The sequence below is a fragment of the Theropithecus gelada genome, chromosome 7a, assembly GCF_003255815.1.
Source record: "Theropithecus gelada isolate Dixy chromosome 7a, Tgel_1.0, whole genome shotgun sequence".
Lineage (NCBI taxonomy): Eukaryota > Metazoa > Chordata > Mammalia > Primates > Cercopithecidae > Theropithecus > Theropithecus gelada.
The window spans coordinates 58,069,819-58,087,896 of NC_037674.1; the positions used below are offsets into that span (position 1 = coordinate 58,069,819).

An 18,078-nucleotide genomic window follows, 5' to 3' on the forward strand; every position below is an offset into this window, starting at 1 on the left:
CCATTCTCCTGCCTCTGCCTCCTGAGTAGCTGGGACTAAAGGCGCCCACCACCACAACTGGCTAATTTTTTTGTATTTTTAGTAGAGACGGGGTTTCACCGTGTTAGCCAGGATGGTCTTGATCTCCTGACCTTGTGATCCGCCCACCTTGGCCTCCCAAAGTTCTGGGATTACAGGCGTGAGCCACTGTGCCCAGCCAAATTCCCTGCATTTTTTAAGGCCACTAATCATATTGAACCAGGACCCACTCTAATAACCTCAACATGGTCATCATCTGCAAAGACCGTATTTCTATATAAGGTCGCATTCATGGGTACTCGTGGTTAAGACTTTAATATATTTTAGGGGAGACACCATTCAAACCATAGCAGCTAATATATCTAATGCTTTTTCTTCTTTTTATTTACAATGACGTCCCGCTTCGACATTTAGATTTAGGAAGTCTTCCTCCCACAATTAACAAAGCAAAATTAAGAAGACCAGAGCCCAGGGAGACAATCTAGCCCTGCTAGCCGTTTGTTCTTACAGGCAAACAACTATTCTTTTGATGGCTTCCCAGGCCAAGAACCAAGGGATAGAAGTAAAAGCCAAAGGTCACCTCAAAGTTAGGAGTCTGAAAGAGCTCTTAACCCCACATTATGCCATGACGAAGAAAAGCTGTGTCCCTGGGGTGAGAGTGAGCCACAGGTAAACTGGACTCCCAGCCCTCAAACCAGCACTGCAGTTCAGTTGCTTTGGAGCCCAGCAGTAAAGGGAGGGAAGAAAAGTAAAGGGGTAAAATCTATTTCTAAAGATAGTGAACTAACATCAGCCGTTATGAGGCAGGAGAATAGGGTCCGGAAACAGGGAGCCTAAGGCCATTTCATGCTGAATTCCTAGAACTAAGTTGACCGGAAAACCCTAACTTTCCACACCTAGGTAACAAAAGGACCAGAGACTACACCCTTTGCAAACCCCCACCTTTTCTGCAGGGCAGATGGGAAATTGAAAGTACCTCTGACTGGTTGCCTTTTGCAACCCATAAGATGTCTGCACAGGAGTGTAACTTTGTAACTTCACTTCAGCCTCTGATTGCAGGCCAAGCATTCATTTGCATAGAAGTGCAACTTAATCACTTTAGCCTCCGATTGGTTGCTTTCCACAACCAATCAGACGTTTGGTTGAGTGTGACCTTTGCAACTTCACCTTTGTAACTTCACTTAAAGTGCAGGCCACCACTTCATTTATATTAGTTGAACACCAAGTGGCCAATGGGAAACCTCTAGGGGGTATTTGAACCTGAAACATTCTGTAACTGGGGCCCTTGCAACACTGCTCAAGCCGCTCCCACACTGTGGAATGTACTTCCATTTTCAATAAATCTCTGCTTTTGTTGCTTCATTCTTTCCTTGCTTTATTTGTGCGTTTTGTCCATTTCTTTGTTCAAAACACCAAGAACCTGGACACCCTCCACCGGTAACACATAGAATCATCGTCCAAGTTCTCATCAGGGTAGTCTCAATGCCTCATTCTCTCTCTCTTCCTCTCTTATTGAACCACTGAAGCTTAATCTGAAAGTACCTATGCATCCAAGGAAAATACAGGGACAAAAATGAAATGAACAGTGGAAAAAATATACAGCACCTTTAGAATAAAAACTAATTTAAATCAAAACCATGTAATATTAACACAGGGAAGAAAGGAGAGTGAATAGAAAACACAGTTTTTGGCTTGCTGTTTTTAAAATTCACATTCTAATAGTATATTGTTTTGGTTATTAAAATGATGTATAATAAAAATCTTCATTCCTCTGATATCTGATTAAATTACTTCACTTCCTTCTTTTTTTCTTTTTTTCTTTTTTTTTTTTTTTTTTTAACTATTTGGGTTTTTGTTGGCAGGAGATATTGTGACATTTTTGGAGAAAATTTTACTGCTTGGAATCCAGTGATTCTGAAAACATTAAGAAGCACCAATGTTTTCATAATGTCACAGTCAAAACAATTCTCAGGCGATGAGAACTACCACCAAGCAGGCAGCCTCTGCATTCATGGCCTCAGGAAGCTGGAAACCTTCTTCAGGAAGTTTGAAATCTCCTTCTTCACCTCCACTTTACAGAACAATGTCAGCCTCCCTGTTAGAAAGCAGGTGGTAAGTGAGATAACAGGATAGCTGTCAAATAAAGTGAGGCATTTAGGACCTTCAAGAGGCCTTAGAAATCAATTTTCTGTAAAAGCTTAAGCAATTCCTTTTGTAGGACACATGTGGTGGCTATTGAGCTGTTCCTGGCACAACAGAGGTCCAGGTAGATAAAGCCAGGGTGGACAGCTCATAGAACAGCTTAGGAAATAGAGGCATTGGCCAGGCGCGATGGCTCACGCCTGTTATCCCAGCACTTTGGGAGGCCAAGGCAGGTGGATCACCTGAGGTCAGAAGTTCGAGACCAGCCTGACCAATGTGGCGAAACCCTGTCTCTATTAAAAAAATACAAAAATTAGCTGGGCACCGTGGCAGACACCTGTAATCCCTGCAGGAGATTCAATTGAGGCAAGAGAATCACTTGAACCTGGGGAGGCAGAGGTTGCAGTGAGCCAAGATTGCATCATTGCACTCCAGCCTGGGAGACAGAGCGAAACTCTGTGTCTCAAAAAAAAAAGGAAGTAGTAACATTGCCTGAAGACTTTGGTTCAAGCCACGGACAAGTTTCCAGGTAGTTCTCAAGCTCCGGAATCCCTTTATCACTGTTGCTGCAAGTTGAAGCAGAGCCTGTGCACCTAGCAGGAGGGACAACGATCAAGAGATAAGCCTCCCCCAGGGAAGGCACAGCCAGGGCAAGTAGTTTGCATAGCAGTGACTGAAGAAGCAGAAGAGCATCCCAAGATTATTAAAAGTTCAGGTGTACACAGATCTAGAAGTCGCATATATGGAACAAAATAATGGTTATAAAAATATAGCTGGTAAAGGCTTGGCAAATGAAATGAAATTTGAGCTATCTCAGATGAAAAGACTGAAAACTGCTGTTAGCATGCAGGTACAAGGAAGCGCCCATTCTCAGACAGGCCATTGTGGCATGTGGCAGTGGGTAATGTGTTAAAGAGAGTACATGAATGAATCGGAACTAGAATCATTCAAAATGATGGGAAACCAAAGGGCCCAAGAGAGAGCCATTTCCCTTAGCCACACCTAGTTAAACTTGACCACAGTTCCCTAGTGAAGTTCTTAGCTGGTAACATTAGACCCATCAGTGCAGGAAATGAAACTTACTGAAGATAGGTTGGGTGCAGTGACTCACGTCTGTAATCCCAACACTTTGAGAGGCCGAGGCAGGCAGATGACCTGAGGTCAGGAGTCTGAGATCAGCCTGGCCAACATGGTGAAATCCCATCTCTACTAAAAATACAAAAAAAATTAGCCAGGTGTGATGGCATGCACCTGTAATCCCAGCTACTTGAGAGGCTGAAGCAGAAAAATCCCTTTAACCTGGGAGGCAGAGGTTGCAGTGAGCTGAGATAGCGCCACGGCACTCCAGCCTGAGTGACAGAGTGGGACTCTGTCTCAAAAAAAAAAAAAAAAAGAGAGAAAGAAACTTATTGAAGATAATCATCCTCAGCTTACCTCTTAAGGAATGGTACAGAGTTTCCTTAGAATAAAATGGGTTCACACATGCTCTTCCTCTAGTTCTCCTTTGTTAAGGAGGCCCTAGGGTACTGTGAGAACAGTACCTCTTCTGGACTAGTAAAACCCAAATAACAGGCAGAGCCATTGCTGGCCAGTGGGGCAGACCAGTTAAGCACATCCTTCCCCAAACTATGCTTATTCCTTCCTGGGTGTCTACACTGGGCATTTTTGCCCCTCTGGCCTTCAAAGTCCTCATTTACGTAACAAATGGGTTGGGCAACGTTATTATTTTAGTCCCTTTTAGCATCTTGATTATACTAGTTTTGTATTGCTCCTATAACAAATTCTCACAAATGTGGTGACTTAAAGCAACACAAATTTGTTCTCTTTCAGTTCTGTAGGTCAGAAATCTGAAATGGGTCTTGCTGTGCTCAAATTAACTTGTGGGCAGGGCTGTGTTCCTTCTGGAGGCTCTGGGGGAGAATGGGTTTCTTTGCCTTTTCCAGCAGAAGCTGGAAAATGAGAGGAAAATGAGCTGGAAAATGAGAAGCTGCTCATGTTCCTTGGCTCTTCTTCCTTCTTCCAGCAGTGCCAGGGTGAGCCCTTCTCCCACTGTCATCGCTCTGCTTCTCTCTCTTGAGGTTCTTTCCAATTCTGTGGACCCTTGCAATTTCACTGGGTCCACCCAAATAATCCATGACAATTTCCCTATTGTAAAGTCTGCTGATTAGCAACCTTAATTCCATCTGCAACTTTAATTGCTCTTGCGATTTAACCTAACACATTAACAGATTCTGGAGATTAGTACACAGACATCTTTAGGGGGCCGTCATTTTACCTGCCACATCAGTAACACCAGCCTCTCTTTCTATAATAATCAGCTTTCACTCCTATCACTAACCTTAACTTCCCTAGGGCCCAAAGGGTGAGTGTCATTTAAATACAGAAGAAATAAATTGGTTTATGAACCACCTGCTTTTGGGAAGGTGAAAAAGAAGACACTGACATGTATTGAGCATCTAATATATATCAGCTACTGTGTTACATGCTTCATCTACAGAAACTGCTTGTTACACACAGAACCCTGCAAGACAATGATTGGGACCACCATTTTTAGGAGAAAACTAAGATTCAGGCAGTTTAATTAAAACCTCCAGGCCAGGCGTGGTGGGTCACTCCTGTAATCCCAACACTTTGGGTGGCCAAGGTGGGTGGATCACTTGAGGTCAGGAGTTCAACACTAACCTGGCCAACATGCTGAAACTCCATCTCTACTAAAAATACAAAAATATAAATAAATAAGTAAATAAATAATAAAATAGCCAGTAAGTGGTAGAGTCAGAATTAATATCATAAGCATCAGAACAGCTACAGAGTTTACAGTCTTTTTAATACATTAATCCTTTGACAGTCCCTTGGTCTATCTGTTCATGATGACTTTCCAAAATGCAAATATAAGAACAATGTGTCTGAATATACTCAATTCAAAAAGGTTGTCCTTTATTTGGAGTTTTTTTCCTTCCTAGTTTTTTTGGTTTCAAAGCTATTTTTAGTTTAAGGAATGCTGGGGGTGGAAAAAGAAGATTGTTGGAGTCATACAGACCCCGACTTGAATCTCAGCACTGCTGCTTCCTGCCTGTGTAACTGCAGAGCCTGGAGTCTCTGTTTGCTTATCTATAAAATGAGGATAATGAGGCCTATCTCATAAAGCTGTTTTGAAGATTGAGATAATGTGCAGTGCCTGACAGGGTGCCTAATCCACTGTTGATGTTCATTCTCTCACTCCACTGTCTTTGCAACGCCCACCAATCACTTGGCTCCATCCATCACTTTCATGTAAATGAATCCTGCATCCACATTGTCAGGCCTTTCCTCTTCCCGGTCCTGGACTGCTAAACACCTCCACCCCCATGCCTTGCCAGTGTCACAGGCTCAGTATATCCAAAGCTGTACCCTCCCACCCCAAAACCTTCTTTCCCTCCTGTTTCCTTTGTTTCTATTGATGACATACCCATTGGCCCTGTCACCCAAGCCAGTAACTTGAGAGTTATTTTTGATTCCCTTTTCCTGTACAACTGATGGGCTATCATAGCCAACAGTCCCATCGTCCCAATTCTCACCGCCACTCACCCATGTTGGTTCTTAAATCCCACACAGGGACCACACTCACTCCCAATGCCTTCACCTCCAGTCTCTCTGCCCTGGATTGCTTTTTGAGAGGTAACATCACATCCCTGTCCAGAAGGCTTTAATCATTTCCAAAGGCCTCTAAGATCACATCCAGACTCCTTAGCCTAGTTCTCAAAACCCTCTGCAACCTCACACCACCGTTCCTGTTCTACCATCTTTCTCCTATGATCCTGTGATACACTCTAAACTCCAGCTGAATTATCAAAGACTCACTTTCTGCCTTACTCTCCCCCAACAAGGCCCAGCCCCATGCTTTTGCATATACTCTTTTTTTCCACCAGATTTCCTGATGTCCTTTTTTTTAATGGGGTACATGTGATATTTCAGTACACATAAACAATGTGTAACAATCAAACCATGGTAACTGAGATATCTATCACATCAAATATTTACAATTTCTTTGTGTTGAGAACATTCAAAAATCTTCTCTTCTATCTATTTTGAAGTACATAATAAATTGCTGTTAACTGCAGCCTACCCCACCGCACATGGGAATTTATTCCTCATATCTAACTGTGATTTTATACCCATTAACCAACTTCTCCCTGTCTCCCCTCCTTCATACTCTTCTCAGTCTCTGGCAACTACTATTGTACTCTCTATTTCTATAAGTTTAGCTTTTTTAGTGCCCACATATGAAAAATTGCCTAATATCTTGATGAGACATTCCCAGGAGGATCCCCTCCCGAAGCCCTAACACTCTCCAAGCAAATGCCAGCTTGTTAGAGCTCAAATGAGCCAAGATTCTGCTCTTTTTAGTAGTCATGTAGTCATGTCTATAGGTCTTAAATATAAAGCTGGCTAAGTATGATACATCACTTCAAATTTAGTCCTCAATGCTTTGTTTGAAATCTAAGTAGGTAAGCTGACTTTCAGTTATATATTCAGAAAGAACAGGTGCATCACTTACGTCCTGGCAACCAGCTTCACCATACCTGGCCCATGTCAATAAGAGTCAGGAGTGCACCCACTTACTCTGTAAATCAGGGGGCCCAGTGGTTCTCCCGCTGGGACAGCCTGAGGCCACAGCCTGAGGCACACCACTCCTCTGGCACCCAGCAAGATCCACTGGGGAAGGTATCAGCTCTTCTCTGACTGAATGAGAAAGAGCTGGCTTCCTAGGGGACAGGGGCTGTGGGAACACTCCCAAAATCCTTTGTCTTCCCCATTAGACCCGGGGAGACAAGAGGCAGCATTCAACTTTTCTTATACCCACACCTCCACTTTGTGAATCTGCATTCTCTCGAGGGACCCACTGGTGTGCAGGGAAAAGACCAACTCCTAGCTCTACTCCTGAACCTGGAAAGTGAGTCCTTAATGGAATCACTAATCCTTCCCTTTCTCCCATTTCCAGATGCTCACGGGCTCCACCTCTATCACGTGCCAGTGCTAAAGCCACATGGTGTTGGAGGCCTCTCCAGTGCTATCTCTGAGCTGGCTCTCCTGCTGTGAATTTCCACTGCCCTCCATCGGGGTAGTTTCTAGTCCTGATGCTGCGTTAGAATGATCCATGGAGCTCTGCGAGCACTGAAATTCCCACACCTGCCAGGCCCAACCATAACCTCCAGGGGATTAGGCCGGGTGTCTGTACTCTTTATATCATTGGAGCACCCTCATTTTTAGTTTGGCATGAGGAGAATGGGCCCACAAGAGTGTCCTGAATTACAATATTAACGCCCACATGAGAGTAAAATTTAGTCACTCTCCCTTGGGAATGGCCCCTTCTCCAACACATACCACATGTCTAGGAATCCCCCGCGTGCCCATCATTTCCAAAGCTTACCCTTTCCCAGAGCTGCCCCACAGGATACACAAAGGCCCCTGGTGAGTGTGGTGACCAGTCAGCTCAGTGCCCTCCCAGCTTGAAGAAGCTCAACATCCTCTTCATGTGGCTCTCCCTATATCCCTCATGGGACGGGGCATCTTTCACAGTTTTTATAATGCCTTCCACGTTTGCAAATAAAATGAATTCCGCTCCACCTTAAGAACTAAGTTGAAAGAAAGAAATCAATTTTTGAAGCCAAATTCGATGAACTAAATTCATAATTTAAAAAAAAAACCTTTTAAATTCTTTCACTATATTTTCCCCCTAGTTACTTTTTATTACTATATTTCAAATTCCTACTTCTGACATCCCTTTTTCACTGAAGTTCAACCTATTAATTTTTTTTTTTTTTTTTTTTTTTGAGACAGAGTCCTGCTCTGTCGCCCAGGCTGGAGTGCAGTGGCATGATCTCGGCTCACTGCAAGCTCCGCCTCCCGGGTTCATGCCATTCTCCTGCCTCAGCCTCCTAAGTAGCTGGGACTACAGGCACCCGCCACCATGCCCAGCTAATTTTTTGTATTTTTAGTAGAGACAGGGTTTCACCGTGTTAGCCAGGACGGTCTCGATATCCTGACCTCATGATCTGCCCACCTCGGCCTCCCAAAGTGCTGGGATTACAGGCGTAAGCCACTGCACCTGGCCCATTTTTAAAAAATATATATACTTCTATTAAATGACAAGAATGATGGATCCAAACCAACACCAAAGATAAATGCACATTATCCTGTTCTTGGAGGAAATTGGCTACACACATTGTTTACTTCAAACCCCAGCACTTGATTCAGTTCAGGTGCCACTAATTTTGCTAATTTAAATTATCTTGCAAAAAATTAAAACAATCTGAGATCCTTTGCTACTTGCTTTAAATATTATTCATATATTGTCCAAAAAATTCTTGATTTTCTGTGTGTGCCTTTTCTGAATAAATAGTTTCCCTTCTTTCTCCAAGGTGATTATATTTTGTCTTGAGACCAAAATATTTCCCAAGAAACATATGGCCAATGTCATGGAAAAGCCCTCTCCATATGTCGGCATTTGATTTACATGCCACACATCTACCTTCGGGAGATGGATATGTAGATGAGAAATAGTCACGGTGGCGGTTCTCCGGTTCATCTTTCCCTTGAAGCATCCTAAACTCTGGGGAAGAGAAAAACAATTATTTTAGAACTCTGGATAAGCATCAGCAGGACATTTCTGAGGACCCATTTTGTAGTTCAGGTGCAGAATGGTCAGGTTGGTATCGCCAAAACAGGGACAAGCTGCCCATAAACATTATGGCACCATAAGAAGGCGGCCAGGCTGAATTGCAAAGTCATCTAGGAGAAAAAGGAAGAACTAAAATCTTTCAAGCCCCTATGATGCTCTGGGCACAGTGTTCATCCAACTTATCCCAATAACATTAAGAGAGAAGCAGGAGACTTTGTTGTCGCCAAGGATATACTGTGAAAAATATCTAAAAATAAATTTCAAACTTGCAGCTTACCAAAAAATTGTTGTTACCAAAGGCTGTGAGAAATGAAGACCCTTAACACTGCCCTACACCCATCATCAGCATTATTTCCTAAAGTGTGGCTGAGGCCGAGGGATATGATGAAGTTCATTGAAGAAATGATGAGCAAACAGGAGTTAAAAAAAAAAAAATAGGCAGGTAAAAGTGAGGGAAGGGCTGGAAGCTAGGGACGCACATTGGCTACCTATTGCTGAGTTTAAAATTACCCCCAAAACTTAGCGACTTAAAACAACAAACATGCATGGTTTGTTGTCACAGGTTCTGTGGGTCAGGAATTCAGAAGTGGCTCTGGGACGGGCGCAGTGGCTCACGCCTGTAATCCCAGCAGTTTGGGAGGCCAATGTGAGTGAATCACTTGAGGTTAGAAGTTCGAGACTAGCCTGGCCAACATGGTGAAACCCCATCTCTACTAAAAACACACAAAAAAATTAGCCAGACGTGATGGCTCACGCCTGTAGTCCCAGCTACTCAGGAGGCTGAGGCAGGAGAATCATTTGAACCAGGGTGGTGGAGGTTGCAGTGAGCCGAGATTGTACCACTGGACTCCAGCCTGGGTGAAAGAGTGAGACTCTGTCTCAAAAAAAAAAAAAAAGTGGCTCTGGCTCCCTTATGAGGTTACAGCCAAGATGTCAGCAGGAGTTCAGGTATCTAAAGGCTTAACGGGGTTCTCAAATTCTCTGGCGCCTTGTTAGCAGGAGGCCTCAGTTACTCACTGGTTCTTGGACAGAGGCCTCTGCTACCTGTCACACAGGCCTTCTCATAGGGCTTCTTGAGTGTCCTTATGACATAAAATCTGACTTCTCCCAGAGCAAGTGATTCAAAAGAAAAAGCACAAAAGAAGTCCTAACGCCTTTTATGACCTCATCTAAGAAATTGCATGCCATTATTCGCACTTTATTCTATCCGTTAGAAATCACTAAGTCCAGCCCACATTCATAAGGAGGGGAGTTAGACTCCACCCCTTGAAGGAAGAGTATCAAAGAAATTGTGCGTATTTTAAAACCACCACAGAAAGGGTGAGGGAGCAGGAATAGTTTGGTAGCAGGGAATTTTGTTGTGTGCATAACTTGGCAATAAAAACACAACTTTTACATTCTAACACGGCTGCTTCTAAACAGCCAGGTCAAAATGTCCCAGCCCTTCAGACCCATTTATGATCACTTTCAACTCCAACAATCTATGACTTGGTGTTCATGCGGTCTTGCAACTCACTTTATGTTTGGGTGCTCAAAGCCAATAAGCAATTGTATCAACCTTATTAAGAAGGTCTTACAGGTCATGAGCCTGTAGGGAGGCCCAGACTAAGTTCACTGTCCTCAGATTGACCTCCCAGATTTCACTGACTGTTGCAGTTAAACAGAATGTGTTGTACAATTTGCACATTTGACCCATGTATTAAATTCATATAATTTTGTAGTGAGAGATGGTTTTGTCTCTGCAAAGGCTCTCTCACTCCATCTCAGATAAAAATAAGCAAAGCTGCTTTTAGAAGCTTTGTATACTTTTTCCCCCTCTGACAGCCTTCAAGTGGCAGCATATGATTTGGTCCCTGAGACATACAAAGTGTTTTAATTAAAGGTTGTCTAAAAATACAGAACGTTTCCACAACCACATCTGCCATTAACTCTTCTGACATCCTGGTGGCATTAAGTCCTAGAAAATTCTTACATGTTAAAAAGAACCTAAGTATGCCTCCGCTGTCTCTTTGCTCCAATGAAACCAAACAGCATGTTTGTCGTTGGTGACCACGATAATTACAGGCACCGTGGGGCCTGCTACAATTTGTTCTTACAACTTAAGAAACAAGCGTAGAGATTTTGTGGCATTTTGCTGAATGGCTTTATTTAAACATTCTGTGTGGAGGAGTAATGGCTTAAGTGTCCACTAGACCAATCCAGGGTACCAGCTTTCTATCCCAGTTGATCACCAACTCTCCCTGTGACTTTGGACAAGTCCATTAACTCCTGTGGGCCCCAGTTTTTGTTTTTAATCTATCATTGCCATTGAACAATGATAACATGCCAAGGACCATGCAAAGTGCTTTACATCAATGACAGCACCTAATCCTGTCTCATCCTCATGAGACAGGTCCCATTATATCCATTTTATAAGTGTTCTTCATCTTGATTGTTTATGCCTTATATGATGGTAAAGAAAAGCTTTCCAGCAGGGTTCAGTGGCTCAAGCCTGTAATCCCAGCAATGTGGGGGGCAGAGGCGGGAGGATTGCTTGAGTCCAGGTGTTCGAGACTAGCCTGGGCATCACAGTGAGACCTCATCTCTAATTTGTTTTTTTTTTTGAGACAGAGTCTCACTCTGCCACACTGGCTGGAGTGCAGTGGCACAATCTCAGCTCACTGCAACCTCCGCCTCCTGGGTTCAATCGATTTTCCTGCCTCAGCCTCCCGAGTAGCTGGGATTACAGGCACACACCACCATGCCTGGCTAATTTTTGTATTTTTAGTAGAGACGGGGTGTCACCATGTTGGTCAGGCTGGGCTCGAACTCTTGACCTCAGGTGATCTGCCCGCCTCAGCCTCCCAGAGTGCTGGGATTACAGGCATGAGCCACCATGCCCGACTTAAATTTTTTTTAAAAAAGAAAGGCTTTCCTTTGAAAAGCAATGGAGAGTGTGGTAAACAGCATATACATTGGAGAGAGAGCACCTAGGTTCAAATGCTGGCTCTGCCATTTACTATTACAGCTGAGTGATCTTGACCTCTCTGTGCCTCAGTTTTTTGCATCAATAAAATTTGGGTCTCAAATTTAAACAAGACTTATAGTCTTGTTAACATGAATTAAATAAGTTAAGGAGCTTAGAACAGTGCTTGGTACATAATGAGTTTGCCCCGAGAACAGTAAATCTGGTATGACCTTGAACCAGTCCTTCACTGCACTAAAGAGGTAGACTAGGGAATTCGATCCTTGATTAGTCAAGGGAGAAGAAAAATACACTTTCAGGAATGACCTCTGTGCAGAGGCACCTCTAGAGACACCAACCTGAGCTAGAAAGAGAAGAGCCTTAAGGCTTTCCTGCATGCCAGGCTATCTGGGGGATAAGGCGGAGCCTGCAGCAGTGTCAGTCTTTTTTTTTTTTTTTTTTTTTTTTTTTTTTTTTTTTTAAGAGGTGCTGTTTTATTTTTTTAAAAAGTTATTCTCATAAAGTTTCAGGCGCGACTGTTCACCTACACATAAGCAAGCCAAAAAGCACGCTTGTGGTAAAATCAGTGGTGGAAGAGCCGAAGGTTCGTATGAGTGAGGATGATTCCCAGTTCGTCGCAGGCTTCAATCACAACTTTGTCAGCAGCAGAACCGGCGGGAGCCGCAATGTACGCCACACCACTCCTTTTAGCTCTGTCTACATTATCTCTGAAAGGGAAGAAGGCATCAGAGCTGATAGAAACTTCAGTCAGTTTCTCAACCCATTCCTTCTTCTCTGCCTCAGTGAGTAACTCAGGGACTTCCTCAAACAATGCCTTCCACTTGATCAAATCTTCATCCTCGCCAATGGTTCCAGTCACATATTGATCGATGGCATTGGAGATTTCTGCTCTCTTCACTCCTGTTTTAAACTTCATCAAAAGCACTTGTGGATGGTGTCTAAGCCACCAATAGTTTGCCTTATCTCCTGCAAGTCGAGTGCAGTGTATACGAGACTGCTGTCCTGCTCCAATGCCGATAACCTGCCCATTCTTGGCGTAGCACACGGAGTTAGACTGAGTGTACTTGACAGCAATGGTGGCTACGATGAGGTCTCGGATGGCTGACTCTGGCAAATCTTTATTCTTGGTAACAACATTGCTAAATAATGACTTGTCGACGACACCATTATTTCTCTTCTGGCTTAAATGAAGACCGAAGAGAGTTCGAACTTCATTTTCATCTGGTTTGTAAGACTGGTCCATCTGAAGGACACAGTGATTTCCATTTTTCTTTTTGGAAAGTATTGTCAAAGCTTCTTCTTCATATCCTGGGGCAATTATACCATCAGATACTTCTCTGGAAATAATTTTTGCAGTTGGTACATCACAAACATCGGACAATGCAACAAAATCACCAAATGAGGACATCCTATCAGCCCCTCTTGCTCTTGCATATGCTGTTGAAATGGGTGTGAGGGTTTTATAGAGATCATAGACCATGCAGACTTTGGCCTCATCTTCACTGAGTGGAATTCCAACAGCAGCACCTGCTGGACTGACATGTTTGAAAGAGGCAGCGGCTGGAATACCTAACGCCTCCTTGAGTTCCTTCACCAGTTGCCAGGCGTTCAAAGCATCGCACAAGTTTATAAATCCAGGGGCTCCATTTAGAACTGTGATGGGAAGCTTGGGCTTCAGTGTGTACAGCTGGGCAGGGGTCTGATGAGGGTTCATTCCATAGCGCAAGGGCATCTGAGATATGCCTTTGCTGTACTGTCTCCTGAAATAATCTGAAATTGCTTCATCATATTGTGCCGTATGAGTGAATGCCTTCAAAGCTAACTGGCGTCTAGTCTCCAAGGAGGTATCCTTACTCTCGGAGCTCTGCATCTCCGTGGACACCGCCACATAGTCCTCTGGTTCACACACTACTGTCACTCGAGCATGGTTTTTGGCTGCAGCTCTCAGTAAGGTTACTCCACCAATGTCAATTTGCTCCACAGCCTCCTCAACAGTTACACCTGGAGAAGCCACTGTCTTCACAAAGGGATAGAGATTGCAGGCAAAAACTCTTATAAGATTGAAATCAAGTCTGGTCATGTCAGCATTATCTTCTGGGATATTACGAGCCAGGATTCCAGCATGGACTGCAGGATGCAAAGTTTTCACACGTCCCCCCAACATTTCGGGAAATCCCGTCAACTCGGAGACATCTCTGACTGCCAGACCAGCATCCCTGAGAGCTTTTGCAGTCCCTCCGGAAGCGACCAGATTCAAACCAAGAGAGGTCAGGTTTCTTGCAAATTCCACAAGGCCGGTTTTGTCAGAGACACTAAATAAGGCGAGCTGGCCAGGAGCCATGGTTGCAGGAAGTCAGCAGTGTCAGTCTTAATTTGGCGACAGGGCCATGAATGGCAGCAAGGCCCTGTCAGATGCACCTCAACAAGGGTCACCTGCACTGTGGGACAGATGCAGAATTCCATCTGCTGGTGCCCATTAGGCCCACCATGAGACTCCCTTCCTCATTCCCTGTAATCTCTACAACAACCCTTGTAATCAATCAACACCCAGAAGCCTGAATCCAACCTTGGCTACAGGCTTGCTTTGGCCCACAAATGGACAGCAGCAATGCATGAATAAAATCTTTGTTCTTTCCTTCCTTCTTTACCCCAGATATTCTTCCTTACAAATGAGATGCGGCCATAAATATTCCCAAGGCTGCTGTGGGTAGTATAGGAGTCCTGGTCTTTAAGATAATAGGCTGAAGATTTCCTAAAAGGAACCCACTTTATATATCTTTGCAAAGTTAATAAAAGATAAACATTTCATTCATTGGAACTTGAGGAGTGGAGTAAAAAACGTAAATTACTGACAGAAGAGCACTTCAAATGGGAGAGAAAAACTACATTTCACAAGGGGCTTTTGGCAGTTGGAGGTCATGAATAGCACGTATATCTGCATTGAACTGTTCAGGGAAGTAAATGGGATGAGAGCAAGAGAAGAGACAGGATCTCAAGGAAAATCTCAGTCCTACTGAGTTGAGCATTGTGTTATGGGAACAGCTGCAGTCCAAATGAAGGACGCTTAGAGAAGGAGACATGGAAAAGAGACTTTCTAAGAAGTGTTGCCATGCACTAAGAATCTCCCCCTCCTTCCTCCAAACCACCCCTTGGAGACTTTTCAAGAAACTAAGTAAAAACTGGAGGTGTTTTAAATTATCTTTTTCTGAGGGATTTTTAATTCTTTTATTGATATTATACAAAGTTGGGGCCACATGGGGCCTCAGTTATAGTTAGGTTATATATACAAAGCACACTAACTCAACAGAATCTCAATCCTGGGATTCCATAGTTCTAAGAACACAACATCCGGTCGAATGTTATCTAAGCAGTAGTGTTTGTGCCAAGCCCCCATTAGAAAATGTGCCTTTTCATCTTGTGGGGCCCTGCAACCTATGTAAGGGACAGCACAGAAGGCAGATCGCTCAGGGTAGAAGAATGGGATTTGCAAGACTCTCCTGAGACCTACACTCATCAAGAAGTTATGGGGTTCCAACAAATCCCTGTGGATTCAGAACCAGTGAGCGCTCTCTGTTTACCTTTGTTATAAATCTCCTATACTCCTAGGCCAGGAAAGGAGGATTACTCATCAGAATTCTTTAGCCATAACACAATGTCACTCATAAGACATAAGAGCACACCATTAGTGTAAAAATAACTGGAAGGAGCTGAGCCAGTGACCACGTATTCTTCTATCACTAGAATCACCTATCTCTCTTCTCCATCAAAGCAAAAATTTTCTCCACTTTCTCCTCTTCCCTTTACTCTCAAATCCTAGAGATGTTTGTGAGCTCATCATTCCGACACCGATGACTCATGTCAATAAACACCATGGATATTACCTTTTTTGATTTTTTAAATTTTTATGGACAGGTTCTCACTCTGTCACCCAGGCTAGAGTGCAGTGGCACAAACACAGCTCACTACAGCCTCAGACTCCTGGGCTCAAGCAATCCTCCCACCCCAGCGTCCTGAGTAACTGGGACTGCAGGCACATGGCACCACACCCAGCTAATTGTTTTATTTTTTGTAGAAAAGGGGTTTTACCATGTTGCCCAGGCTGGTCTCAAACTCCTGGGCTCAAGTGATCCTCCCATGTCAGCCTCCTAAAGTGCTGAGATTATAGGTGTGAACCACCGCCCCCGCCCTCACAGATATTATTGAGCCCTCATCAGACAAAGCTTTTCATCAGCCTTCAGTGCCAGTGACACCCCCTCATCTTAAACAGTCATCCCTCCCCCTTGGCTTCCACAGTGTGGCACTACCTTAAGTAGTTGTCCTAATCCTAATCCTCTCGCTGGGCCTTTCCTACCGCATTGCAGGCTTCCATTCCTCTACATACCCATTTTATTTTTCCTCAAGGACTCCATCCTAAGCTTTCATTTTATTACCCTGTGTCTCTTCCCTGGGTAGTCTCAATGCACCCGGCTTCATTACCATCCAAAATGTTAGAGCACTTAGAGCTCAAAAGTGCCCTAATTGTACACTTTAAATCTCCACTTGAGCATCTCCAACAGGATTCCTATTCAGTGTGTCTAAAACTGAGCATGTTATCAACCCTTCAAACTTGGTTCTCTGCCAATATTCCTCCCCTCAGTAAATACCAAAAATAATAATAATGATAGCAAATATACACTGTCTGTTTACTATATGCCAAGCACCTACACGTATTACACGTGACTTCTATAAGTCTCTTATTTTGTGCAGAAACTCTGAGGGGTCACACTTTATTCGCTCTATATTACAAATGAAGAAATTACAAGAGGTCAGGTGATTTTCCTGAGGCACTCTGTTAGTAAGCAGTGGATTCACAGTCTGCATAGTTGTTGATATGGTTTGGCTGTGTCTCCATCCAAATCTCATCTTGAATTGTAGCTCGCATAATTCCAATGTGTTGTGGGAGGGATCCAGTTGGAGGTGATTGAATCATGGAGGCAGATCTTTCCTGTGCTGCTCTGGTGATCATGAATAAGTGTCATGAGATCTGATGGTTTTATAAAGGGGAGTTTCCGCGCACATGCTCTCTCTGGCCTGCCACTATGTAAGACGTCCCTTTGCTCTTCCTTCTTCTTCCGCCATGATTGTGAGGCCTCTCCAGCCATGTGGAACTCTGAGTCCATTAAACCTTTTTCTTTATAAATTACCCAGTTTCAGGTATGTCTTTATTAGCAGCGTGAAAACAGACTAATACAGCTGTCAAGCCAGAAACCAGGGAGGCATCACTGACACTTGCCCTTGCTAACGCCCTAATTCCTCACCAAGTTCTGTTTATTTTTGCTTCAAATAGATGTTGATTCTCTCTGTTCTCTCAATCTGTGTGGCAACCTCCCTATTTCAGCTCCCATTGCTTCTTGCTGAGATGCCTGCAATGGCCTATCTATCTTCCTGTATTCCCTCTTGTCTATGTCTAACGTATGGGAAAATGACTCTTTCAAAATGTGAATCTGATCACTTATACCCTTAGTGTCCTCCCCTTTGCTTTTTAAATAAAAACAAATTCCTAATGATAAGCCACATAGATTCTGAGGGTCTGCCGCCGTCCCCCTCCAACTCTCCAGCGTGACATGTACACACTGTCTTCCCTTCTTGTTCTCTAGACTGCAGCCACACTGTTCTTTCAGTTCCATGATTGAAATCTTCTTTGCTTCTTGCAATCCTTCTTCTTCTTCTACCCCTGCTCTTCCCTCTGCCTAGAATGTTCTTTAACAGCTCACTACCTAGTTAACACCTACTTGTTCATCAGACCTCAGACCAAATTCATTTTTTGAGCAAAATTCCTTTGCCCCCAAATGGTGTGCGTATTCTTTTCTTCATGGTGCTAATCTCATTTAATAATTTTACAAGCATTTTTTTCACTATTGGATTGCTGTCTGTCTCCTTCACTGGTTGGAAGCGCCTTGAAGGCACCGACCGTCTGTTTTGTTTACCACTGCATCCTCCTTTAACCAGCACAAGACCTGGAAAATAATTGGCACCCATTGATGTCTGCTGAATGGATAGATGGATGGATGGATAGATATGAAATGAAGAGGGACAGTGAGAAGCCCAGCCTACTGCCCACTTTTGTCCTCCACATTCATCTGAAAGATAATCTTTTTTTTTTTTTTGCATGCTCAGCCATGTCTTTAGTATGCAGTGTGGGTGTTAAGCACTGGAAGACGAGTGATTCCTATAAACCTAAAAAGAGGCTGGCTAACAGGCTCATGATAGCAATGAATAAAACTGGAGGAAAAAAAAAACAGAGTTCTAATCA

At 43.5% G+C, this 18,078-nt stretch overlaps 1 protein-coding gene across 2 annotated transcripts; it reads right to left on the minus strand.

The window, feature by feature from the left end:
* Positions 1 to 12,222: 12,222 nt before the first annotated feature.
* LOC112627768 (bifunctional purine biosynthesis protein PURH-like) lies at positions 12,223 to 14,218 on the minus strand. 2 transcript variants are annotated; one of them, XM_025390411.1, is made up of 2 exons: positions 12,808 to 14,218; positions 12,223 to 12,624 (listed from the first exon to the last, which is right to left on the minus strand). In XM_025390411.1, the coding sequence occupies exons 1-2, from the start codon at positions 14,125 to 14,127 to the stop codon at positions 12,349 to 12,351; spliced, it is 1,596 nt and encodes a 531-aa protein (XP_025246196.1). In that variant the 5' UTR covers positions 14,128 to 14,218; the 3' UTR covers positions 12,223 to 12,348. The 2 variants fall into 2 exon arrangements, with proteins under 2 accessions (XP_025246196.1, XP_025246195.1); XM_025390410.1 differs by having other exon boundaries at positions 12,233 to 14,218.
* Between the last annotated feature and the right edge of the window lie 3,860 nt (positions 14,219 to 18,078).

Excerpts from the sequence above, each read along its gene's own strand:
- LOC112627768 (XM_025390410.1), bottom strand. The coding sequence starts at position 14,127 with ATGGCTCCTGGCCAGCTCGCCTTATTTAGTGTCTCTGACAAAACCGGC.